The sequence below is a fragment of the Netta rufina genome (assembly GCF_964035555.1).
Source record: "Netta rufina genome assembly, chromosome: Z".
Lineage (NCBI taxonomy): Eukaryota > Metazoa > Chordata > Aves > Anseriformes > Anatidae > Netta > Netta rufina.
The window spans coordinates 12,586,962-12,613,412 of NC_140126.1; the positions used below are offsets into that span (position 1 = coordinate 12,586,962).

The following is a 26,451-nucleotide window of genomic DNA, read 5'->3' on the forward strand; positions in this document are numbered from 1 at the left end:
TTTTAAGGTAGACATAAATCGATGAATGGTTATTAGTTCCTAAGATACCATAAAAGTCTTTTCCTACAATAGCTGACTGAACCTATTTTTATTTTTATTTTTTTAATTATTATTTTTTTCTTTCCCAAAGCATGCATGGAATATTTTCGGATGCTATTTAGGGCAAGGAGAAGAAAAGTGATGGTATTGGTGAAGTACAAGCGATTTGCAGGATCAAGCGTACAATTTTGCGTAAAACATTGCATGTAAAAGTAACATTGTAGGTTTTAAGCCATTGCATTACAATTCAACAGTTGTGTTGCACTTAGCTTCAACAAATTTTAAAACTGTAAATTTTGAAGTGAAGAGCTGAACCTAAATTCCTAAACAAATACCTTGCAATGGTACACCACACAGCAGCTATTTTTATTTGGGTCTAAAAAGGTATTTACAATGGCAATATTTATAGTCTTTGTAAAAGTCTTTAGCAATATGAAGACTGAAGTCCACCCAGTTTACTGAAACAACAGAAGGGTTGACATGGTGTGAGGTTACAATCTATCCAGAGGAGTGCTAGTGTCATCCTTGTCTTGTTAATCTAATTCTGAATGGAAAGCACAAAAAATAGTAATTGCAATTGGAAATAACTGAGCTCTTCATGAAAAATTATTAACAATGTATATGAATAAATGAAATAACAATGTTTTCAGAATACTACTTAGTGCTATGTTTTAGGTAGGTTGGTTATTTGTTTTATACTTGTTTGAAATTTGTTACTATGTTGACAATTTTCCCACGAAAATGGGAAACCTGGTGAACAAAGAAATCTGTTAGACTGGTTTTAAAGTCAACATATTATAAATAAATGACATTACAGAAGAATTAGACTTCTTTAATGGTTGCAAGAAAGGAAGACACGAATTCAAACAAGTTTTCTCAATCCCTTTTTTGATATATATATATATATATATCAAAAATATATATATATATACATACATAATTTTTACATTCGTTATGTAGGGCAAAGCTGTCTAAAGTATTTTTTCTCAGAAGTAGACTGCTAGGATACACGAGGAAACAGGCTAAAACAGTTCCTGGGACGGCTCTCAGTTTGCTGCAAGTCTGTTTTCTCGTAGTCACCAGGGATCATAAGTTTGACGCGAACCGTGGTTTGTCTCCCTCCGACTCTGTGCTTAAGACTGCAGAAGAATCCCTTTGCAGGGGTGCTGTGGGCGGCACTGCCCCCCGGTTTGGGGGGATGGCTCCCGAGGACATCTGTCGGAAGAGTGAGACCCGCTGGGGAACAGTGGCCCGGCTGGCCGGTGGCACACTGGCTCCAGGGGCAGGCTGCGGGAGGGAGGCCAGGGACTCCCCCACAGTGGGGTGAGGCCTCGCGATCAGTGTGGAGATCTCGTGGGGCAAGGAGGGCTGCGATGCAGAGAGGGGTCGCACATCCCGGCTCAGGTTGGTGTTGTGGAGGGCCTGGGTGCTCTTGTGAACCTCGTTCTTGGGTGCAGCACCTGGCGGTGGCTGGGGTGCCTGTGGCTGCTGCTGCATGAGGGAGAGCTGTGAGGCTGTCGGTGAGGCGTACTGGAAAGTTCGGCCGGCCAGGGGACTCTGTACAGGCGGGCTGCAGACAGCAGTGGTGTAGGAACAGGGAGAAAGGATGACAGCTTGCTGGGGTGTCTGTGTGCTGGGTGAGGGGGAGTGCAGGTTTCCATGGGACAGGCTGCCAGCGGTGTAAACAGGAGGGGACTGTGTCCTGACGCGTGATGAGGAGGTGGCAGAGGTGCTGGAGTTCAGCACAGGCATCTGCTGCAAGCTCACTGGGGCGATGGTCTGCACCATCTCCCTGTCATGCTTGACAATCTGCTTCAAGATCTCATTCTCCTGGTTGTTGAAAACCCCTGTATTGAGGTCCTTCTGGAACTTCTGGAGAAGGATGGAGTTCTTCTTCCCTGCACAGACAAGCAGAAGACTTAGCCAGCCTGACATACTTACTTTACATTTCAGCCCTTTTCCTGAGGCTCATACGAGCATCGCCTTCACCCAGATATGGTTCCCCCTCTCTACACCAGAACTGCAAGCTTTAGTAGTGCCATCATGTTCAGAGACACCTGAACTTTCCGTGCTCCTTCACTTGCAGTGCATTTCCATTATTGCAATTATTCTGAATATGTAACCATGGTAATTTACCAAACAACAGGGTTGAAAAGGCCATCAGGCTCTGCACAAATAACATTCTTCTTTCTGCAAAGCTGTCCTAATTTCCACTAAACTGTTATGTAAGTTATAAATACATCTTCCATTTAGTACATTCCTTGGAACTAATTACTAGCCATTAGTAACCAGTGACCACTAGTTTACAAGAAATCATGTTTTCAATGCTTGTGAACTAATATGATCTCATTGCTAATGTGAAACTTGCTTACACAATAAAGCCTGTTGCATATTGTGTCTTTTCTGTGTCCTGACATTTCCTTGATGCTTTTTTGATGCTTTTAGTGTCTGCAAGACGCAGATGCTATTTTATGTCATAGGAATACAATGGCACTGAGCTGTTTTTTTTTGTTTGTTTGTTTGTTTTGTTTTGTTTTTGTTTTTGTTTTAGATAAGACAATTCACATTTTATCTTTTGTTCTGTGTAGATTTTGTATTGTAAACACAGCACTTCATACTGGATTAGTAGTGATCTGAGCACACTGCACTTTACTACTAGTATTATTGAAGCACATATCACTTAAGAGTTGGACTACATTTCCAGAAAGCATTGGAAGACAAATTTTATGAGTTTTTAAAGTCTTAATAAGATAAATAAATGCACTGAATACTCATAAATTACAAAATAATAAAATAGATCTATTCAATATTGGAAAACTATATATATGTATTTCATTTTTGTACTCTTGCTACATTAAAGAAAACACAAATATGTTTTCTTCCAAATTACATTTTCAGCTGAGAATAGATAGCACAATGACAATGCAATGAAAGTTGTTACCTATCCCCTTTGGAGAAACTGCAGACTTATCTGTATTGAAAAAGAATGATGTGGATAAAATCTTACACTAGAATTTTCTTGTGAGGTTGAGGAAACAACATTGAGGATAAAAGATTTTATTTGAATATCTGCATTTTAAAAGCAGTGTCGATAATGATGATCAGAATGCATTTCTTTCTACCTAAGGCCATATATTTTTATCTAATACATTTTATTAGAGAGGTCCAGAAGGGCTGATTGCACAATAGCAACACTGTTTTGATGATCTGCCACATAATTCCACATTTCACTAAGCTATCCTTGGCCTGCTTTTCTCATTACAAGCTGATCTGAGTAACTCCAGTGTGCAGCCATCAATGCTACCAGAACCCATGTTGTGAGGAAAATGAGAGTCCTGCTGCAAAGGATTAGCTCACTTCAACAAACACAGGTTTTGAGAGTGCTCAGAGACTTCAGCTCTTCTCAGCACTATAGATGCCATCTCTAAACTGTTTATATAGGAATATGTCATCTACTGCTCCCTAAACTGCATAAATCCCATGAATTGCTGAGGTCAGAAAAATAAATATACAGGATTAATAAATAATGCTAATGACAATTAAACTATACAGAATAATCCTCATAGAAGACTGAGAGCTCTCTAAAATTCAAAGTTTTCTTTTACTTAAAAATGAACTTTCAGAATTTCTTATCTGATCACATCTTATTTATAGATCAATAGAGCATTTACTTCAATGTAACAGAAATGAATTTTTTAAGAAAGGTTGAATCTTGGCACATTATCCTTCAGCTATCCTATCTAGGAAAAGAAGAGGTAGAAAGGTAGAAAGATTTTATGAATTTCAAATATGGAAAAAATGATAATACCTATTCTGTCGAGTCTATCAATTGCCACTGTTTCAAAGGCTCTTCTCATCATGGGGTACTCTTCCAGAACCTCATTGAAGTTGTCCACTGAGAGGGAGTAGAGGCGACAATACGTGTCTGCTCGTACACTGGCAGTTCGACGGCCCTTGGTCAAAAGGCAAATCTCTGGGGAGAGAAACATTTGTTGCACATAGGAAACAAAGATTTAGTGAACCATGAGAAACTTAACAGCTAGGAAGTGACTCAATGCTAACAAGTACTCTGGCAATTTTTCTCTTGCTATTTGCACAAGGTTGCATGGGCAGTTCCGAAGGTGTTTGATTCTATCTCTGCTACTATGAAAAAATAACTAATCTCCTTTAAAAGCCCTGCTTATATGTTTTCTCAGTCTACGTTCTGATTTTATTGGGCCTTTAAAAAAAAATCACTTGAAGTTGTAAAAAATGATCCATCAGCTGTCAAACACAGCTTGCTGACTCAATTAACACAAGTGATTCTATTGATTTTTTTATTATTATTTTTGAAATATTCAGCTGACAGAGAGAATCAATTCCTTTAATCATTTAGCAGATTTTCTAAGCTGTTTTAATACATGATATCTGAATGTAAGAAGTGCTTTAATAAAAATTTTTCAAATGTGAAAATGCCTTCTGTTTGGTTTTATGTCATGGGAGATGAAAATTAGGATTTTAGACTTTTTTTTTTTTTTTTTTCTTATTTGGATGAACAGCAGATCCCTTTTAACCTTTCTTTACTCCACTTCATTAATCTAGCAGGCTTGCTTTGAGAGTATCTCCAACAGGAATTCATCGTTCTGGAAGACAGGGTACTGAATCTACATGCAGGGTCCCAAAAAACAGTTCAGCTTGCAACTGTTTATTCTTGAACCCACAGGAAAAGGTTTTCTGGATAAAGGCCTAAGGCAGTGTCAGAGGATTGTAACAGAAAAACATATTAGAGAGATGCATAAATCCATCTAATGCAACTATGTTTCCCAGTAGAAGTCTCTGGTATTCAGACATGTTATGTAAGACCTCATATGTTTGCAAAGATGTCAAACTCAAGGTATTGAAGATATCTCACTTCTAAAATACATATGTGATCATTCTTTTCCTTGAATCCACTCCTGTTTTCAATGAAGATCTACATTAGCAAAGGTTACAGGAGATTTACCTAAAATAAAAGAACATTTAACACAGTATAAAATACAATGGGTTCAGTTTGAAATATTCTTTATGTTCAACTAAAAGTGAGGTTGTTTGCATGAGACTTTGAAATTAGAAATGATTTGGAAACCTCTTTCAAATTGTCTATCCACCCTTATTCCCTAAAACGTGTTTTCCTTTAGATCACAACTGATGTTTTACTCAAGCATTCCAGTTAATTCTCATTGCAGTACGAACTGCAATGTACAGTACAAATTGTCATGAAAATGTCAATTGCAAGAAGTAGTGTTTGATTTTATCCCATTTTCAAGTTTGGGAATGAAAAAACATGTAGAAATGTTCTGAATTCTAGGGCTCAGGCAGGGTGGGAGATAATTTCCCTACCCAGTTCTAGCAGTTAAGAGCATTGAGTTATAGAGCATATAGAGCAGATATTGAGCATATCTGTTAATATTTAAATACTGGAAGTGGGTCAAGAAACTGTTTCCTGCCATGCTTGTGTATTAAGAACAAACTATCATTCTCAATGAAGTGTGTAAATAAAAATATTTTTCATTATATGAAATAAGAAATTCTGCAGCATTACTTCAAATGTGCAAAGTGCTAGTGTAGTTATTTATTTTGCTGTGTGTCTTTAACAAAACACTTCTTTTTATTCATTTTTTTTTAATTCAGTTTAAAGAACCCTGATGTTTTTTGGTCTGATACTTCTTGTTGAAGAATTTCCACATGTTACCTAACTGAAGGCTTAGGGGCTAAGATGCTTAAATAACAGTGGATAAATCAAAGAATATTAATGTGTATCCAGTACTAGCATAGAATGTACTTAAACCCTTTGGGAAGAATTTATAGACTAATGTCTATTGTAAAAGTCTCGACCCAATGTCCCGCAGAAGACCTGTTACCCAAGAAAAATGATGATCTGTTGTAAAGAGCAAACAGAAGTCAGTCGTTTCTTCTTCCATCCCCTAACACATCCTGACCCCTTCTCCTTTGATTGCACTCACTGCATCATAGTTACAAGAGCGAGAAGGACACTTTGCCCAAAGGGAGTAGTTAACTGCAGTGAATACCCATTCCATTTCTTAAGATACACTTGAGATGTTACACAGAAGTTTTTCAATATATGGTTGAATTTATAAATAAATTAATTGTCTGGAAAATGTGTGATTTGTGATTACCTCTTGATTTTCTGCTTTCTTCACTTAAAATAGCTTCAAACAATACTAAAGGCATAATGAGATATCTTCCACCGTATTTAACAAAGAAAAATACTTGAGCCTATGAAACATCATACACCCCAAACAAAGCAAACACTGACTGTGAATACTAAGTATTCTGAAGAGTGTAAAAATAATACTTTCATCTTTATTGAGAGAACACTGTATTTTAGATTACTTCAACAAGAATGATGGGAAGACGCCATAAAAAAACAATGTTAGATTTTGTCACGGGACAATGGAGCAATGGAATTCATGTATGTTATTGTAATAAATAAATACGTTTTCATTCTTCATTCTAAATACTTTTTTTTTTTTTTTTAATGCCCTTCTTTCCTCGTGTTATTCTTGCCAAGCAAGAAGACTGGAAAGAATCACTATGTAAACTATGTCAAAAAAAATAAAATAAATAAAATAAAAAAGATGTATATCTTATTCTGCAAATCCTGTGTCAACCCACAACTTCTGGCTGAAGAACATCTCTTTGGAAGGCTATTCATATCAATAATAAAATCATCTAGTTAGATACAACATGAAAGAAAAGATAGGAGAAATGTCCTGGAGTCTGGAAGGGATCAAGGAGTGTCATTATGGAGGCTGGCTGCTCCATGAAACAGGAAAAGCTTCATGTCCTCAGCTTAAGCTGAGCAGTCTCATTCAAAAGATGAACTACAGAACTGTAGTTCAACCTTCATGTGATGGACAGAATGCATTTCCAACAATATTTCCTGACTGATTTGAGTTGTTTTATAGTCAATGATATATCATCTGTATTGCTTTGATATACATATCGATCGCATCATTTGCACTCTGGCCACAAGACTAATGTGTATGTTAATTGTATATGTCCTGTATTTGAGTTCATTTAATCTATTCGCTATTTTTCTGGAACAAATTCCATAGCATAATATAACAATTAAAATATGAAATCTCATTTATTTGGAGTGGAGAGCAGGAACACAATGTAAAAATTTGCTCCTGTGAAACACTTGTGTGTTTTTAAATGAATAAGAAATAAAAAACTTTTTTTTTTTTTTTTTCTTAATGAATTCATAATCAGGAGACTTTAACAGAACAATGTAATGAAAATATCCATGATTTATTAAAAATGTGTCTTAATGACATCAGTGCACCAGGTGCCCTCAGCAATCATCCTCTTCTTGATGTTTAGTTCATTAAATGGTCTATGAAAAACAAACAATAGCACAGGAGTGTGCAGTAGAACACAAAGGGCACACACTATTTTCAAATGGTTTGGACAAAGTTCTTTATTAGCATAAAAAGAAAGCTGCTGCACCATATTACTCACTCATATTTGCATCTGCAGTTGGCATGCTGCATTGCCTTCATGCTGTCACTTTGAAAGTGTTAAATACTTCTATCTTTCCTTTCCAAACATAAGAATGTATTCAATTTCAACTAATAGTTATATATTAGGTATATTTAACCTGTAATTCAAATTTAATTGAAGCTTTACTTTTAGTAAAACTTCATTTATTTATTTATTTATTTTATATACTTAAAAAAAAAAATTAGTCTCTTTGGACAACAGCTCCCTAGAACAGTCTAAAACAAATGTCAATCACTATACTAATGAAAAATTACTATTTCAAAACACTGAAAAATGATAAAAACATTTGCTTGTTCTTACACTCCATATTTAATTAAAATGTAACAAAATAGGGCACATGTATGTAGTATTTTATATTTCCATTAATGTAACAAAATACTTTTGTACAGGACCCAAAAGACACCCAAAAGACGTTACTACAGACTGATTTTGGGAAACTCTGAATGAGTTAGGGTGAGTGACTCATCCAGTAAGATTATTCTTAAATAATTAGGATTAGTAAACCTTTCTTAAGAGCCACTGTTTTGGCACTCACTGTGATCATGTTCACAGCTCTTTCAGACTATATCAATATACCACTATAGGTGCTAATTTCACCCCTCCCCTGTTTTGCTGTGGGATTTTTTTCTTCAAGCAAATAACAGACTGTGGGAGCAGTTCAACTCTAGCATTAATTGTGATTTCACATCCTTCCTATTCTTTGTTGGATGGGTCCATGAACCCATCCAATAATTTCCTTTTTACAATTTATACAGACCTATGAAAACTCTTTTCTTTCTCTCTGAGAATCAATACAGATTAGCTGACAGTGTGAAATTTATCCATTAACTGCCAGTTCATTTTGCACATCAATTTTACTCCAAATATAATACTCAAATTTTGTAGTAATGAGCAACTTCTATAACTAGTATATTAGCCATATATTTATCTTCATATTATAATAAAGTAAAAATAATTAGCAATTTCTATGCATTTGTGAACTACAGAAGTTTATTAACAGCTTTGCCCTTTCCACAATTATAACAGGTTTCCCCTCATCTGTCAGATTCAACATTACAGGATTTGATGAAGTGTCCTTCCAGCTGAGGACAGCTGACTATTGCTTCTGTTCCTCAGCAGGAAACTTGTTTCATCATGTAGTGGGCATATACATTGCTGTGCAAATGGGAAAGCAGCTATTCAGACCATCTGGCAACTTTCAGCAGCAGAAGAAAGGTAGAAAATGAAAGGTATTCAAATGTTTGGGTCAGTCAGTCAAGCTTATTTGGGAATACTTTCTGAGAATGGACAGCAGATTATAATATTTTTTATTTTATGGAGAATAATGAGTTACTAAACTGTTACAGGCAGAATTTAGATGTGTGACAGCTCTTTCCATCCACCTGTATTTTCATGCCTTTTTATAGCTAGTCTTGTAATCTTTTTTAATTGTGTGAAGTCTTTGAAACACATTCTCAAGAACAACAAAGTTTAGGTTATTCTCCCTTTCTAATCCAACTCTTCATAACAGCAACTCTGTCATGGTGCTAAGACAAACAGTTCTTGATTTCTCTCAAGACTGAAGTTGTCTTCTGACCAGAAACTAGCCAGTGGGCATCTTGGTGCACTAGTCACAGCTAGGGTCTGCAACCTTCAGCCTGGGGCATGCTGCTTTCTACTTCAAAACAGGTAATGAATGACACCTTTTCTTTAGCAAAGGGGCATTTAAATGTAAAGCAAATTAAAAAACAAACAAACAAACAAACAAACAAACAAAAAATTAAGACACCACACCCTTAAGAAACAGAACAATTTTCCATTTCTGTGTTGATTTGAGTGTCTCCAATACAGAAAAACAAGGAAAAATGTTTGGTATCATAAATATGCGATTGCTTTAACATGCATTTCTATATGTCTGTTCCGTTTTTCTTTTTAAAATCCTATAAAATATCAAATACATCTATCTTAATATTTTCTAGTCTTTTTTTTTTTTTCTTTTTTTTCGTCTCTTTCATTCTGTAGTCACTAGTGCACAAAGCGGACAACCCAGGGAGATGATGCTTTTTGTTAAAGACACTAAAATGACTAACACCAGGTCTCACGATTAGTCAGACTATAGATTGCACCAATTAAAATGATTATAATTATTATCTTCAAAATAATGATTAAGTGGTATGCCAGATAGCTATGTAGATTTTATTTTACAATTGTGTGGAAAAACAGTATTTACATTCATAATAGTCAAGACTGCAGGGAGAGAAAGGAGGGGGCAGAGTGAGTAATTTCACCCCAACCCAAATCTGTGGAGTGAATGGAAGTGCAAAGGCTCAGGTAACACTGAGCTAAATACATTTCGTCCTATGTTTGAAAAAAATAAAATAAAATATTGTCAGTGCTCAACAGGAAAATTAATGCAGCAAAGGATAGAACTTCAGAAGGAAAGAAAATGGAGATAATTACTGCCTTTTACAATTGGGTATGTAATCTCAACTGTCAAAGAGAGTATGGGTATGTAATCTCAACTGTATACAAAAACTTTTCCCACCTTCTTTACAGTAAATAGGGGCTTGCACCCATGACAGTTTGAGTTTTTGCCACAGTGAGCAATGGCAGACACATATGAACTCCTGATTTTAAATCTGTCATGGGTGGTTGTCCATACAGTTGCCTTCATCCATACAGCTGCCTTCAAATAGAAGAGCTCATCAAACAGAGAGAGGGTTCTTCTGAAATTGTAAGGCTCTTGTCATTACAAGAGCAACAAGAGATGGCGCAGACAAAAAGGAAGAGGAAGAGGAAGAGGAAGAGGAAGAGGAAGAGGAAGAGGAAGAGGAAGAGGAAGAGGAAGAGGAAGAGGAAGAGGAAGAGGAAGAGGAAGAGGAAGAGGAAGAGGAAGAGGAAGAGAGAGAGAGAGAGAGAAAGGAAGAAAGGGAGAGAAAAAGAGAGAAAGAGAGAAAGAGAGAAAGAGAGAAAGGAAAGAAAGGAAGAAAGGAAGAAAGAAAGGAAGAAAGGAAGAAAGAAAGGAAGAAAGGAAGAAAGGAAGAAAGGAAGAAAGGAAGAAAGGAAGAGAGAAAGAGAGAAAGAGAGAAGGAGAGAAGGAGAGAAAGAGAGAAAGAGAGAAAGAGAGAGAGAAAGAGAGAAAGAGAGAAAGAGAGAAAGAGAGAAAGAAAGAGAGGAAGGAAGGAAGGAAGGAAGGAAGGAAGGAAGGAAGGAAGGAAGGAAGGAAGGAAGGAAGGAAGGAAGGAAGGAAGGAAGGAAGGAAGGAAGGAAGGAAGGAAGGAAGGAAGGAAGGAAGGAAGGAAGGAAGGAAGGAAGGAGAGAAAGAAGGAAAGGAGAGAAAGGAAGGAGAAACCAAAGTATTTTTTTTTCCACATTTCTATTCCCTGTTTCCAGTTGTTTGAAGTGTCTGTCTCTGGAGACCTTGACACATGAATTCTCATTATGTTCATTATTTAACTTATTTAATTTTTAATTTAATTTAATGACCAAAAAAATATATAGAAAAAGTACCATAACCAGCAAGACTCAAATTGTGAACTTCTGAAGTACAATCTTCAAAACTTTGAAGCAGATTTTTGCTAATTGCTAAGCGAGTGAGCTTTCACATTTATTTAAGGTTTGTCAACAAGCTTGAAATTGTTTTTTATGCTCTCTACCTCTGAGAAATCTTTTTCTTCAAACAACTCTTGCTCTATCTCAGTCCATTTCCTTGAATAAGTCTTAATATACTACTTTAAAACAGTTCTGAGAAAAGCAGTGTGATAATATGCTATTAATTTGGATCTTTTGTGACTTATTCAGAGCAGGCATCTTATTATTTCTTCTTCTTATTATTTCTTATCATTACTTTTCTAATTTTTAAAAAGACTGGTATACAAGCAGATTTTTTTAAGTCCTCATACTTTCTGTAACATAAATACTGGTACTACTAAGCCTAGTTCAATGTTATATGCTTAATATAGATTGGCAGAACAATTTAATTCTTTTCAGAAAGGTTGTTAGTCATAATTGCTTTTACATCAAAAAGGACAACCAAATATACAGGGTTAGAATATAACAGCTTTCATAAAAAGTGGCATATTATATGCCTGGACAGCTATTTTATGTCCCACCCTGACCTTTTATTTATTTATTTATTTTTCTATCTGAAATTACTGCAAATAGCTGTGGCTGAGGTTCCTGAATAAAGCAAACTCAGGCAGCATTTCACACACACACAGAATTTCTAGGTTGGAAGAGACCTCAAGATCATCGAGTCCAACCTCTGATTTTTCACATCCTGTCTATTTTCTCTTCTTAACTCAAAGTCTTCTCAGAAAGCTGTTTGATAGAAAAGAAGCTTAGGATTCTTACATAAAATGGAAATGCAAGCCTTTACTTTGTCTTCAATGTTATTTATAATAGAATATCCACATATTCCTACTGTACTTTAGCAAACTGTTTTTTATATCAAGAGAGACTATGATATGCTAGTAATTATCTTTTAAAAGCTCATAATTTGGCTGATATTCATTTTATTTTTAATGTGAAAACAAATAAATCAATATCAAGATAATGTGCCTAAGTCCAAATTTAATTTTCATACTGGCTAGCTCAAAGTCCAGAAATGACTGTTGTTTGGATGGAAGCCTGTTCCCTCTTAAAATAAATAAATAAATATATAAATCCTTTTGTACTCAGTGTTATCTTCTTGCCATCTTGAGCAAACAATAACAGTTGCAAATTAAGCAGTTCAAATTGAACTTAAGTGGAATGTAAAAATATTGTACTTTTTTTTTTCTCCTCCTATTAAATTGTTAAATAAATGATCAGAGTCTATCAGTTCTGAATTAAATATTTAGATTAAATATTTAACCTATACTCAAATATTTGAGTTAAATTCTACTGTGAAGTACTTGCAAAATTATCATCTGGTTTATTTGTTTGTCACCTCAGATTTGCAAGGCATGCTGATGTGACATTTTGGGTGCACTAGTTCTCTTGCTTATAAGGACTAAATTAAGAATTATCATAGAATTGTAGAATGATTTAAATCAGAACATAGGATTTAAATCAGAAAATAGGATAATAGAATGGTTAAAAATTAAAAATTAGTTACACTGTTTTAATGAATTTGAAGAATTAGAACTATCATTTGGGTTCAAGACTATGTTGTTTAGATAGTGGGGATTATTATTATATTATTAGCATTATTACTAATGATATTGTTAAATATACATCTCAGTTACTGATAATTAATAAAAATCCTAAAACCAAATCTGATTGTACTTTACAGGGCTTCAGAGTAACTCATTTTCTTTCTAACTTCTTTAAAAAGTCCCATACACTTAAAAATAATATTCTGTCCAAATAGCATGAAGCTCTTCTGTCTGCATAGCATTTTCTACATAAAATGCAGCGTCAAAAGAACAACATAATGTAGCACAAGGAGTTATGTTACACCATGAGGAACACATCCTCAAAGTGGCAGACTAGTCATTGCCAAAAAGGACATTTAATTTTTATGGTCTCTTGCAAGCAGTGCTGTTAGAAAAATCATCTATATTGTTCACCTGAGAAGTGTTTTATGAATGAGTTGGTATGGAGATCTGGAGATCCTGCTCCCTTCAAGCATTTAATTGTGTACTTGCCATTAAGAATATGAATAATTGCACCTCAGGGAGGCTACTTATAATTCATTATGTATTTTGGTGCAGTGCTAGATTGGCGTATGAATACTGGGACTAAATTCACCATTACCTTGAATAATGAGTAGCCATATGCAGTATTTTTGCAAAATGTAAAACTGTATCATATCATATTGTCCTGTTATAAATTAAAATATATAAAGCAGTGAGCAGTCAGGCACTTTAACAACATTTTCTCTATTCATAATTAATTTTATTCTGCAAATCCAAGGTAGCCTATCAAAAGGAGGTACCTAGAGTGTACCCAGAAAGAAAGTGGCAAAATATAATCTAAAGTGACTCAACATTTCCCATGGTATTATTTTCCACTGCACTGGTCTAAAATATACTGACAGTAGCTGTTCTGAAATGGGGAAAAGGTCCATAAATAAAAGGTAGGTCAAAGTAGTTCTGTCTAATTGGAATTCTGGTAGCTGAAGCAAATGCAAGATACTATTGATTACAATTTAAAGTGTGGAAGGACAATTGTTAAAATGGTATTAAATAACTTAAGCAAATAAAATATTTAAAAGATATAAAGTATGCCATGAACTACATGGACATATGAGTGTTATAAAACTAAAAACAAACAAACATAAAAACAATGCCTGAAGATGTCTCCAAATTCTGTGAAGATGAGGATGAAAATCTGCTTTATATGTAATTTTTGCTAAAATTACTGCTATCTGGCAGTTATTTATACCTGACATTGAATAAATAAAATAAAACATGTATTTGTCTCTTATTACATTGCAAGAGGTAGATCATTATATATTGAAATTCACACACAACAACTTACATACATGTATAAGATATCATAAATCAACATGTATCATAAATGTAGTTTTAGAAAATCTTGTGTACTTCATCATGTTCAATATATCTGGAAGCTCATAGAAAAGAAAAATCTTTTAAAGCAATATGAGTTCTAGTCTACAAATTGACTTATTGATGACTCTAAGTGGTATAAAACCACTGGGATCCTCAGCGATGGATAAAACAAAATAAAGCAAAGCAGAAAAAACAGTGTGGAGAGGGAATGACAACAGAACAGACACGTCCCAGCTTGGGTAGCATGAATTATTGCACACCTGTGTACTGGAATTAGGAAACTCCTTCCAACTGCAAACACAGTAAAAACCTCCATGGGGATGCCCAAACTAACTTAATTCATAAATATATACATACACATCCTACAGACTCAGTTTGGATTTCCCTAGCAATATCAACATTCCTTAAGCTTTAATGCAGTATCTGTTAAAAACAGAAAAATGGGTTTATAATTTCCTGGAGCATACGTCTGGGTTGCTGAATGAAGGAAAGCCTGTATAAACACAGGTGGGAAAACAGATGGAGGAAAAAAAGATAGCAGGAACACAAGGCTTATCTTTTGTCCTTTGAGGTTGAGCAGAGTGTTGCCAGTGACTTCAGCAAGAGCAGGATGGGACCACAGTGAGTAATCAGTTCTCTATCCACCAGCAAGCAAGCAAATTAAGTAACAGCAGAGTTCTGAACATGTTCCCAGAAATCCTCTTTCAGATAGTTCTGCTGAGTATCAGTAGTTGGGTAGTGTTGGATTTATTCCTATTTTTTACTCTTTGTAGGCATGTCAGTCCCAATCTAGCACACCATTTAAGCAAAATGAGGTTCAGCACATGCTTAGGAGGATCAGGACAGCACACTCAGAGTATCTGCTCTGATTACATTGGGGTGCGCATCAGGAGGGGAATGGGACATCTTGAAATTCCTGCTTAACAACATGCTTTGCAGTAGCTGCGGGACAACTTTAACCTTTATGTGTTTGGAGGGGGAATAGTCTGAATTATAAAATGGCAAAATGTTCCTTTTTGTCTTTGCTTCCCGTGTTCCTTTTTGTCTTTGCTTCCCACACAGAAGCTTACAGTCCATACCAGACTGTCAGTGAACACCAGAAGACTCCATGCCCCTAGGCTGGGGCTAGGGATATGCAGGGAGGTGAAGGGTCTCAAGATACCAGGGAGGAAAAGTTGTGTTTGTTTTTTTTTATTTTTTTTTATTTTTTTTTCTCTTCCAGGAGATAAGGAGATCTGTCAGAGACAGATCTTATTGTGATGGCTAAAAGAGCCCTAAGATTCACATGCAGAACCAACCAAGAAGGAAGTCAACTGTTGGAAAGTAGCTCTTCTACTGTAACAAACTTACATTTAGCTTACCTTACTTTGTTGTTATCAGTCATGAGACCTTTATAAACCATCAACATATAACTTCATTATGGAGTGACTGTGATATCATTTACTCCAGCAAAAATCAGAATTCATTTGTACCAGGGCTATTACACCACTTTAAACCAATATACATTGTTTTAATGCGAATTAGATTAGTATTAGGCTCACTAGATACATTAAAATATTATTTCTGCTCTGTAAAGCCTCAATAAATGATGAACTATACTTCTCTATAAGTAAGTGACTCGTATTCTTGTACCTCCTTTGTAAACATTTAAATATCCTTACTTTTTAGCACTTTTACGTGTCTAGTGAGGAAGAAATACACAATCTGTCCCATAACTCCTCTTAACACAAAAAGATCCTTGAGCAGTTTTTAATACAATCATCTAAAACACAGAGCAAAAGGTTCAGTAGGTCTGAAACCATAAGTTTCCTCCATACCATTTACTACAGGGATTATATCATAAGTAGGGTTGAAATATTGAAATATTAAATAAGAGAGAAAAAAAAATAAATTTAAAAAGCAGACATTAAAAAAAAAAAAAACGTTTTTTAAAAAAGGTTTAAAAAATGTAGCTATCACAACATCTTCAAAATAATATAGCTTGCCTTTTTCAACTGCTTCCTGATTATTATTATCCATTCCAGGAAGACTGAATACAAATGTGTTCATCTCAAATTGAATTTAGTTGCAAACTTGTAGTCAGGCTTCCCTATTTGCTGTTCAAAAGGGATAGGTGTGAGTACCCTCCTGCTGTCTGTCAAGCTTTTGAAAAATACTTCAGTCTTATTCACACATAATTATGCCCCTTACCTACCAATTTCATGGCCATGGCCATAAACTCACATTTTCTAAGTATTCTCTTTGCATTTCTCTACACCCCTTATTACCTGACTCCTACCCACGCAGTCTTCTCTATTGACCTCTGTCTGGCTCCCCAGATTCTTCTGACCTCCACTGTGTTTTCATCCCATTTGTTAACATAGCTCACCTCCCTCTCCCCTGACCATCCACTCTCTCCTGACCATTTTCATTCATGTCTTCCTGTCAAATCCCATTCTCCATAAGCAGCTAGAAGGAGACAAGTATAATTTCCATTGAGGACAACCTTGTTTCCCCTTATATGAAAACCATGCCAGTCTCTGTGGGAGAAGTTCCATTCTCTTTTATTTAGAAAGAGAAAAGACATATTTACTGCTTTGCTGAAAGAAGCAGCAATCCTATCGCTAATAATGGAGAATAGAAAGTTATTTTAACAAACAGGAAAAAAGCATAGGAAGACATTGAAAATCCACAGATATTTAGGAATAATGACTATCAGTCTATTTAGAATAACAGTATATGGTCATGGAAAATTTGATTAAACCAGGTGAAAAAGCAGTACTAAAGCCCCTGAAATTCTACACTCGTAACTAATGGTTACATCATTTCACTGACATAGAAATGAACATATAACTGAGCAATATATGCAAATCACTTTAATGTATTCCTTGTTTTCATATTTTTTTCCCTTCTCTAAAAACACATAAACACACCATGTGAGGTCAGGAATTCTAAGGGCAGCCAAGAAATAAAATTGCTATTTTTATTAAATGCTAGGAAAAGGCAAATAGAATTGATTGTCCTGAATCTTTATGAAGCAACGTTTCCACTCATCTGCATCTGTTTGAGAAATAATTTATGGCACTTTCTTTAAAACATTGCCTCAGTGGTCATTACTGAAAAGCATGAAAGAACAAAGTCAACCTCAAACCACACATTTCTTTCTGAATATAGAATCATAGAATCATAGAATATCCTGAGTTGGAAGGGACCCTTAAGGATCATCAAGTCCAACTCTTCTCTCTCTATATATACATTTACTATCTACTTTGTTATTCCAATAATGTGACAATGTTTTGTTGTTGTTGATGATTTTTTGTTTGTTTGTTTGTTAGTTGGTATGTTGACTGGTTGACTGCAGAATTGACAGTGCAGATGGGTGAGTATTTCTCACTTATTCCGTTATGCATGTTTGGTATATACCATCAAAAGTATGGTGGTGGAAAGGGTACAGGGATACAAATACAAGGGATAGGGATAGTACCAGACATTACTTTCACACTCATATTAGCACTTGGAGTACATACATGCGATGAAAATAAGTGATCACAAATGAGACCTTTCCCAGGTCCTATTTCCCTGCCTCTCCTCTCCCCTCCTCTCCTCTCCTCTCCTCTCCTCTCCTCTCCTCTCCTCTCCTCTCCTCTCCTCTCCTCTCCTCTCCTCTCCTCTCCTCTCCTCTCCTCTCCTCTCCTCTCCTCTCCTCTCCTCTCCTCTCCTCTCCTCTCCTCTCCTCTCCTCTCCTCTCCTCTCCTCTCCTCTCCTCGAGTCTCCTCTCCTCGAGTCTCCTCTCCTCGAGTCTCCTCTCCTCGAGTCTCCTCTCCTCGAGTCTCCTCTCCTCGAGTCTCCTCTCCTCTCCTCGAGTCTCCTCTCCTCGAGTCTCCTCTCCTCGAGTCTCCTCTCCTCGAGTCTCCTCTCCTCTCCTCGAGTCTCCTCTCCTCGAGTCTCCTCTCCTCGAGTCTCCTCTCCTCGAGTCTCCTCTCCTCGAGTCTCCTCTCCTCTCCTCGAGTCTCCTCTCCTCTCCTCGAGTCTCCTCTCCTCGAGTCTCCTCGAGTTTCCTCTCCTCGAGTCTCCTCGAGTCTCCTCGAGTCTCCTCTCCTCGAGTCTCCTCTCCTCGAGTCTCCTCGAGTCTCCTCGAGTCTCCTTGAGTCTCCTCAGGTCTCCTCGAGTCTCCTCTCCTCGAGTCTCCTCAAGTCTCCTCTCCTCAAGTCTCTTCAAATCTCCTCAAGTCTCCTTGCTCTACCCAGCAGTAGCTATTATTTCACATTTGCCCCATCAGCTGTTAGGGCTCAGATGCACTTGCCCCCATTTTTTTACCTCTTGTCTCATCCTAGCTATGCTTTGGTATGCAGCGTAATAAGTTCTTGAGGTGTTTGGATAGTGCAAACAGCTTATTTTTTGTCTGTATTCCTGCTAAGAAGGGTAGAGGATGAACAGGATGAGCTAAAGAGTCATTTGCACTGCAACAACAGGATGACAGTTATGTAAAATACTTCCATGTGCAATCTCTTCTGATCCTCTGCTGGTTCAGAGGAGTATTATGGCCAGATTCAGCACACAGGCTCTTGCAAACTCATTTTCATAAACTGGGGCATTGCTAAGCATAGAGAAGACCAAGACCAAGGTTGCTCTGTTTCTTCATCCTCACTCAGCATTTACCTTTTCTTTCTCCTTAATCTCCTGTCTTTGACATCTATGGTTTAAGCCCATGGGATAAGCACAGAACTGCTTTACTGAAGTGCTTCCACAAATACTGGTACAAATCACCTTGCAAAGGCTACTGCAGGGTGACACAGCCTGCTGGCCACATCAGTAGGAGTTGCTTTAGCATATTATTCTAAAATGGGATTAGTTAAGTAATTCTACAGCCCAATTCAAACACTGAGCCCAATTCACTTTTCTAAGCTTTCCACTTCTGTATACCAGCTAAATGCCACTGATTAGGCTTTCAATTCAACATTTTCTGAAAGGTTTTTGACTCAGTTCCCAGATGATTCATGGGATTCATCAGAAAATTAATACAATAACCAACTAACTGTAATGGTCATGGGCAGCAGTGGCATGCACAAATGTTCAATCAGTTTCTGGAAACCAGCCTTTTCTCAACTCTAAGAAACAAACACCTATTTTATTATATGTAGAAAATTTAAAGCCACAAGGAACAAAATTTTCATCCTGATTGATTAGTATATGTTAAAAAAAATGCTTTCATCCAAATAGAAATATTCAGTTGCCTTCATTTAAATGAATATCTATTTTTCATTAGTATTACCAAATGATTTTAACTTGGATTAAAATTCATGTCTGTTTTTTATTAATATGCATCTGTTAGACATCTATCTAGTCAAACAGGAAGTCCAGTTTCTCATATTTTATACTGGAAGGCTAATCAATATTGCATGCTAAAATTCAGTGAAAAAGCACTAATAACAGCTTGAAATATTCTTGAAGGACAGCAAAATCTCATAATAATAATGATCATTAATCCACTGTCTATTTTCTGGATCTTACGGTGATTTTTACCTTTTAGAAATACTTTACATTTATTACTAAAATTTTCTACCCCCTTTTAAAGAAGATGAATCCTGTTATTTTACCTTTAAATATCTATAAAATTACTATGCAAATTATTATATCTTCATTGAAATACTGTCTGTTAAATAACAGTGCTCTTCATTCAAAATCACTTCAAATTCAGAAAGGTCATTCTGTATCTTCAGTAGCTATCTTTGTAACAGTAAACAGACTATGAACGTGTTATTCAGGAATACTTTGCATGCACTTCCCTGAAACTTGAATTGTCTAGGCAAAAGATACTCAGTAGACTTATTCTGATGTCTCTATATGTCTGATATGAAATATGTTTGATGTTAGTACATTCACTCTGATAGTATCATTAATTTTTGTCCTACTCACCTCCAAAGTAAGAGCCATCTGTCAACTTCAGCTCCTTGTTGGATTTGGTGATGACGCCAGCAACACCATGCTGAATGAAATACATCTTTTTACCTACAGCCCCTTCTCGGATAATATAATCTCCAGGTTGGAACACCTCAAATCGCAATTTGCTTAGCATGGCAGTCACAAAATTTGGGTCTGCATTTGCAAAAAGAGGCATTGTAGCAACCAGCTTCCGACAATTGAAGTTGACGATCTCCTAAATGGAAAGGAAACATAATGATAAAAACAATGAGCAAATACATACATCGTAATGGGTATTGAAGAAAAGACTATGTTTTCTTCATTAAAAAAAACTTTTTTATGGTCTTATTGGACACTTCTGTTTTTCTTACTATGTCTAATTTTTAATCTTTTCATTATATTTGTATCTATTTCTAGTAAAGTGACTGAAACAATAGTGCAGTACCAGTTTGTATTACTCTTTATTATAAATGTTGGTTGTCTTCAAGTGATTTTCACATATTATCTTCCTTGGCTTTTAAGGAGGGAAAGATAGGGTGGAAAGAGAACTTACACAGGAATTACACAAGACTGGCAACAAAATTAGCTGCTGAAATAACTTTATGAAGTGATAACCTTACGCAATCCAAAGTTTAGCCCTGTGTTCTCCAGTATTACACCAGTAATATCTGTATGATTTTAAGAACTGTACTGGTAGTAATAGATGCACACTACAGTTAGCTGAAGGGGTAGCTGAAATCAATAATAAAATTATTTAATATATATATATTAATTCATCTTATATATAATATATATAAGATGTATATATATATATATATATATATGTATATATATATACATCTTATATAATTTAATTCATCTTATAAATACAGAGGCATACACTTCTGCTGTTCAAAAAAAATGCATATACAACAGACCCTTTAAATGTGTTAAGTGCTACTGTTTTCCTAAGACTACTACACACCTGTGGTGGGCTATTTCCCACCAAGAATGTTTATATTTACAGAGCCAACAATGAGCACATCTACATGAGAATGTATCAAAAATGTATCAAAATGTATCAAAAAGCTATAAATGTCCTACTTGCTTTAAATCAAAACCCAGATAATTCCTCATAAAATTTCAAGCTATTTTTTGCAGGCCTTATTTGTCTTAGAAAAATGAACATGGTCAGTTATACAGATTTAAACAGTGTATTGAACTGGGACTAATCAGTATCACATGTGAAGACGGGCTTAGGCAGGCAACTACTGAATTAGCAACCTAGACACTACAAATGCACAGAGAAGAAATAAAATAAGCACATGACCAGCAGTCACCTATCTGTTTTGGAAAACTAAATATTGCATGTCAATGGAGAACCCCTAGCATTTCTTAACACCAAGCAAAGCCTTCATGATTGATGTAAGGAGTCCTGCCAGTGCTCTCCTCTTCTTGATTCAACTCTTGTTGCTCTGTCAGTCTTCCAAGCAGCTGCTACCTCATACTTCGATCTCACATGGAAGCATGCTCTCTGGGCAGCAAGCTCAGATATTCTTGCCCAAGTACAGACAGATTTTCCTCCCACCCTGATCCTTTGATATCCTGCTTGTAGACAAGATGGACAAGCTCAGCTTTTTCCATAGTATAAGAATCAAAACCATAGCAGGTTCTTCAAATCATCTTGCATGTGGGAAGGAGGTGGGGATCTCATTTTGCGTGGTTGCTGAGGCAATTAAGAGGCATGGGTATGATCTCAGAGTAAAGAAACAACCACATTTACCAAAGAAATTACATCTTTTCAGAATAAATCCAGTGGAATTTAGAAAAATACTGTGAAGGAAAAATTCTCACCAGATACTGGGAATAAGTAAAGTTGTTATATCCAGCAATGTCTTACTTTTCATTAAAACAAACAAACAAACAAACAAACAAACAAAAAAATGGAAAAGTTACTTCCTCATGCTACTCCTAGATTCCTAGGATTCCTAGTATAGACTTCTGACAATCCCATGAGAAAGTGTCATTACATAACGGCAAATTGGAAATAGAAGAATCTGAGCACAAGTGAACACTACAAGGAGCAGTACAGTGATTCTCTTTAACCTCCATCTCAATAGCATTATATCTCTATACTTAGACACACACTAAATACTCCTTTTATACTTTCTTATTTTTTCCTTCTGGAATGTGTCAAGGACGTATACAAATTATATAATTAACATTTCATACAGATTTAATTCCAGAATTACTGTGTTTAAGATTGAATGAAAAGTAAGATGCCACATCTTTGAAGTCAATCACTAAACCCCAACTGAATTCATTGGGGATATGATTCCACTAAGAACATTCCATCTAAGAATTATTTATGAGCAATGGAAATAGAACAACAATCCCCTTTCACTTTTCACTGTATTGCCTCTCTCTTTACTCTCTCTGTTTGCCATAGCTCCCCTTCTTATGAGTGCTTTAACACACTTGAAGCACTGCACCACATATGCGCTCCATGACTAATCATAAATCACATCTACTCAAAGAACATCAAAATCAAAGATTAAAAATCAACAACAATAACAACAACAAAACTATTTTGTAATTAAAAAAAATAGTTGTGCTTGTAAAAGCACCTGGAAAATTAGATGTAAGGTGTTGTTTGTTTGAATCTGAAAATATCAAGTAACAGCACTGCAAGATATAAACTACCTGACAGATGTCACTGGCATTCAATATCAGTGAATCCTGCTGAGTCATTACATCCTAAGGAGTAATCCCAGACTACCTGTTCAAGTATAGGCTGTATTATATAATAAAAATTGAAGAAAAAAAAAAAAAAGAAAAAAAAAAGATTCAAGCAGAATGTTTTTCCAAGGAATAAGGAAGATCCTGTTCTTTTCATCTCAGTAGGTAACAAGGAACCTCACTTCTCAGTAAAGCTGCAGTCACTGCTTCCCTGGCAAATGCAAGTTATTCTCTGCTCCCAGTGCTCACAGTATCACGTGAGGAGTCCCAGACTAAATTCTATGCTCTGTATGAAACTGCTGTATTGCAGTTTTGGCTGATGCTAGAAAGCTGGAAATAACTATTACTTTTCTTGCTTTATTCAGGGACATTTCTGTAGACTTGTGACTTGTTTTCTGTTTCTGAAAGAGAATAGCTCTATCTTGCATGTTTGGGAGATAGAGAAAGGAAATTATTAAATAAAGCAAAAATTGACTTGAAATGATATGGAAGACAGTGGAAGTAGTGAAGCACAGAAGGGGCTGGGAGAGTGAAAAGTCTGACTATTGTCAGTATCAGAAAGAAAGAAAGAAAGAAACAGAACTAGATGGAAAGTGTGAGGAAGGAGAGAACAGGAGGAAAACAAAAGGAAGAAACACAAAGGATCTAAAAGAAAGGGGGGAAAAAAAAGGAGTTAGGAAGGTCGATTTTGAAGAAGAAATTGAAAATCCTGAAAAAGTGAGAAAAGGGCATCTACAAGTACTTCAGTGGCAAAAGGAAGACTAGGGAAAATGGGGGCCCTCTCCTGAAGGAAACAGGAGACCAGGTTACCTGGGATAGTGGGAAGGCTGAGGTACTGAATGAATTCTTTGGCTCAGTCTTTAACAGCAAGACTGGCCTTCAGGAATCCCAGGTTCCAGATGCCAGGCCAGAAAAGATGTATCTGGTGGAAGAGGATTAGGTCAGGGAATACTTATGCAAACTGGACATTCAAAAGTCCATTGGCCCTGATGGGATGCACCCAGGAGTGCTGATGGAGCTAGCAGATATGATTGAGATGCCATGCTCTAATCTTTGCTCAACTGTGGTAACTGAGAGAAGTGCCTGAAGACTGGAGGAAAGCAACTGTCACTCATATCTTCAGAAAGGTCATGAAGGAAGACCCAGGGAACTACAGGACTCTTAGCCTCACTTCAGTCTCTGGGAAGGTAATGGAACGGCTAATCCTGGAAACCATTTCCAGGCCCATAAAGGAGAAGAAAATCATCTGAAGTGGTCAACATAGGTTCAAAGAAGTGAAATCATACCTCACCAACCTGACAAGCTTTTATAATGAAGTGACAAGCCTGATGGATGAGAGGGAAAGAGTGGATATTTTCTTCCTGGACTTCACTGTCTTAATGTAAAAGCTCAAGGCACCAGTACATGCTGAGGACCACCTTGGTGAAAAGTGGCTCTGCAGAAAATTGGGGTCCTGGTGGACACCAAGCTGAATATAAGTCAACAGCGAGCCCTTGCTGCTAAGAAGGTTAATGGTATTCTTGGCTGCATTAGGCAAAGTATCAGCAGCAGGTCAAGAGGGATGACCCTTCCAATGTACTGCACACTGGTGAGGTCAATGGACCTCCAGTGGTCCATTCCAACCTTAACCATTCTGTAATTCTGTGATACATAAAAGAAAGAATAAAAGTGTTAAGTAATGTAGCTTCATAGATTCATGAGCTGATATAGGCAGAGGAGAGAATTAAGGACTACATGGGTCTTCTGAACAGAGCCAACCAAGCTTAATATGAAATGATTTCATTTCTTCTTGGGACACACAGCAAAACACCTCCTTGTTGCAGGATTTTCACCTTTAGAAACTCACTTCCTCTTATGGCTCCATCTCCTGCACACATTTCTCTCTTGATATATAATCTGTATCTGTATATATCCATGCATACAGACAGCTTATCCGCTCAGTCTGAGTTGCCTAATGAAGGTACCAGCATAGCTACAAAACCACCCTGCTGTGGTAATTTCAGCTGTTACATCCTAGTAATGCACTCATTTTGTTGATTAGTTCTCTGTGAAAGTTTATGCTAAAGTACCAACTTTCCTTATTTAAGATGTTAGAAGGTGGAAAATTACTGAGGAAGAAAGAAATGTGTCATTTTTAAGTGCTTTGTTTTTCTGTGAAGTGTTCTTTTATTTAAATATGAGATCATTCAGAACAAGTAAAATACATTTCTGTGAGTCTTAATCACAGGCTGTGCTGTAATTTCAGATTCCTTTATATTACTTCAAATATCATCTTGGAGAGAAAGAAACAGTAAAGATTATGAAAGTGTCTTATGTAATTCGGAAAGCATCAAGAGAAATAGTGCTGTGTTTTAAAACAAAGGTAACTAAGAAAAAGAAAAAAACTCCCATAAAAATCTTTCACATATTTTTGATTTATTTCTGTGGAGCCAAGTTGGAACGAGATTGTACTCCACAATATATCTTTATTAGAATAAATAATAATTATGCTTTCTCTTTTATGTTTTCTCCACGCCAAGAAAATAACAAATGAAAACTTTAGGAAAAGTTTAAGAACATTTTATGTGGCTAACGTGGTTAAAGGGGAAAAGTGTTTCAGACCCACATGGAGCAAGTCTTGATCTCATTCAGGTATTGGTCTCTGTTACAAAAGAACTAAATTTGAGGTGCAATGGTCTGATTTATATTAGAGATTGCTTAGGTAATTGCACTGGCTCCTGCTGCTTTATGTTGTAGTAGTCTTATTACTTGTCTTGGCCTTTCTGAACATTTTTTGAAACTCATATTAAGTCATCAGATATTATCATTTTCTTGGGTTCAATATTTCTGTGCAATTGCTCCAATGCATCTTGAGATGTCAAATTTAGAGAGGCTGCTATGGAAATGTCATAGTTGTGAATGGTACACAATGGTGGCCTATTTCTCTGATGGTATCAGGTAGAATTTTTAGGATGTTTTCCCAGGAAAAGACTTCTAAAGACTTTTAGATAGAGGCAGTGCTTTTAGTTAGACTGACTGGGAAAAGCTGTTGCTAAAATAAATAAATTAAGTTCTTTTATGTAAAAACTTTTATGTCTGAAAGGTTTTTTGCTTTTTTCTTTCCACACACAAACTGTGTCTTTCCTATGTGGAGGCCGCTGAAGTCTTTCGGTGACTACACTGATGTAGCTTAGTTTCACTAGGTCAGTTTTACACACTATCATAAAACTCTAGTGTACAGCTCCTCTATACTCTGCTTTAAAAGAGTAAGAAAGGAAAAAGTTACCATACTGAGAAAGCTATTTTCTCTTTCTCACATGAAGAAAATTAATGAGCAAGTGATTGAGGGAGAACTATGGGAAAAGCATGATGCTTAGGGATTTGGGGCTATATTAGGATATTGTAAATATGTAAGCCGGGTCTTAAGAAGTCATATTCTGTATGTGTTCATAATTGCCTTTAATTTTTTTAACCTGTTGGTCATTTATATTCAACTTTGGCAGAAAGGAGGCATCTCACAGATGTCAAATTCTCACAGCTTTTATGACAGCAGGCAATAAGGATGAATAGAATTGGTACCCCACTGAGGGAATGACTACATTATTAGTCACATAGTTAGCTCACAACATGTTAAATGCCAGAAAATTTACATGTGACAATGGGATGCAACATTCTTTATTTCTGCTATACCTGAAATTGTTCAAAATGCTTTGACACATTGTGGTTAATCATTTACATGTATATAGAGGGCTTTCCTTAAAAAAATAAATTTTGCTTAGAGGCTTCTGTATAA

The 26,451-nt window shown here is 36.2% G+C and overlaps 1 protein-coding gene across 1 annotated transcript in view; it reads right to left on the reverse strand.

Moving 5' to 3' along the window:
- Window positions 1–1,125: 1,125 nt before the first annotated feature.
- Window positions 1,126–26,451, reverse strand: part of HCN1 (hyperpolarization activated cyclic nucleotide gated potassium channel 1) — a gene marked incomplete at both ends in the record, with an annotated part of 205,193 nt that continues 179,867 nt past the window's right edge. The window contains 3 exons of the mRNA XM_084305204.1: window positions 1,126–1,937; window positions 3,848–4,012; window positions 19,956–20,196. Coding sequence (XP_084161330.1) covers window positions 1,126–1,937; window positions 3,848–4,012; window positions 19,956–20,196 — 1,218 coding nt within the window. The remainder of the gene's footprint in view (window positions 1,938–3,847; window positions 4,013–19,955; window positions 20,197–26,451) is intronic.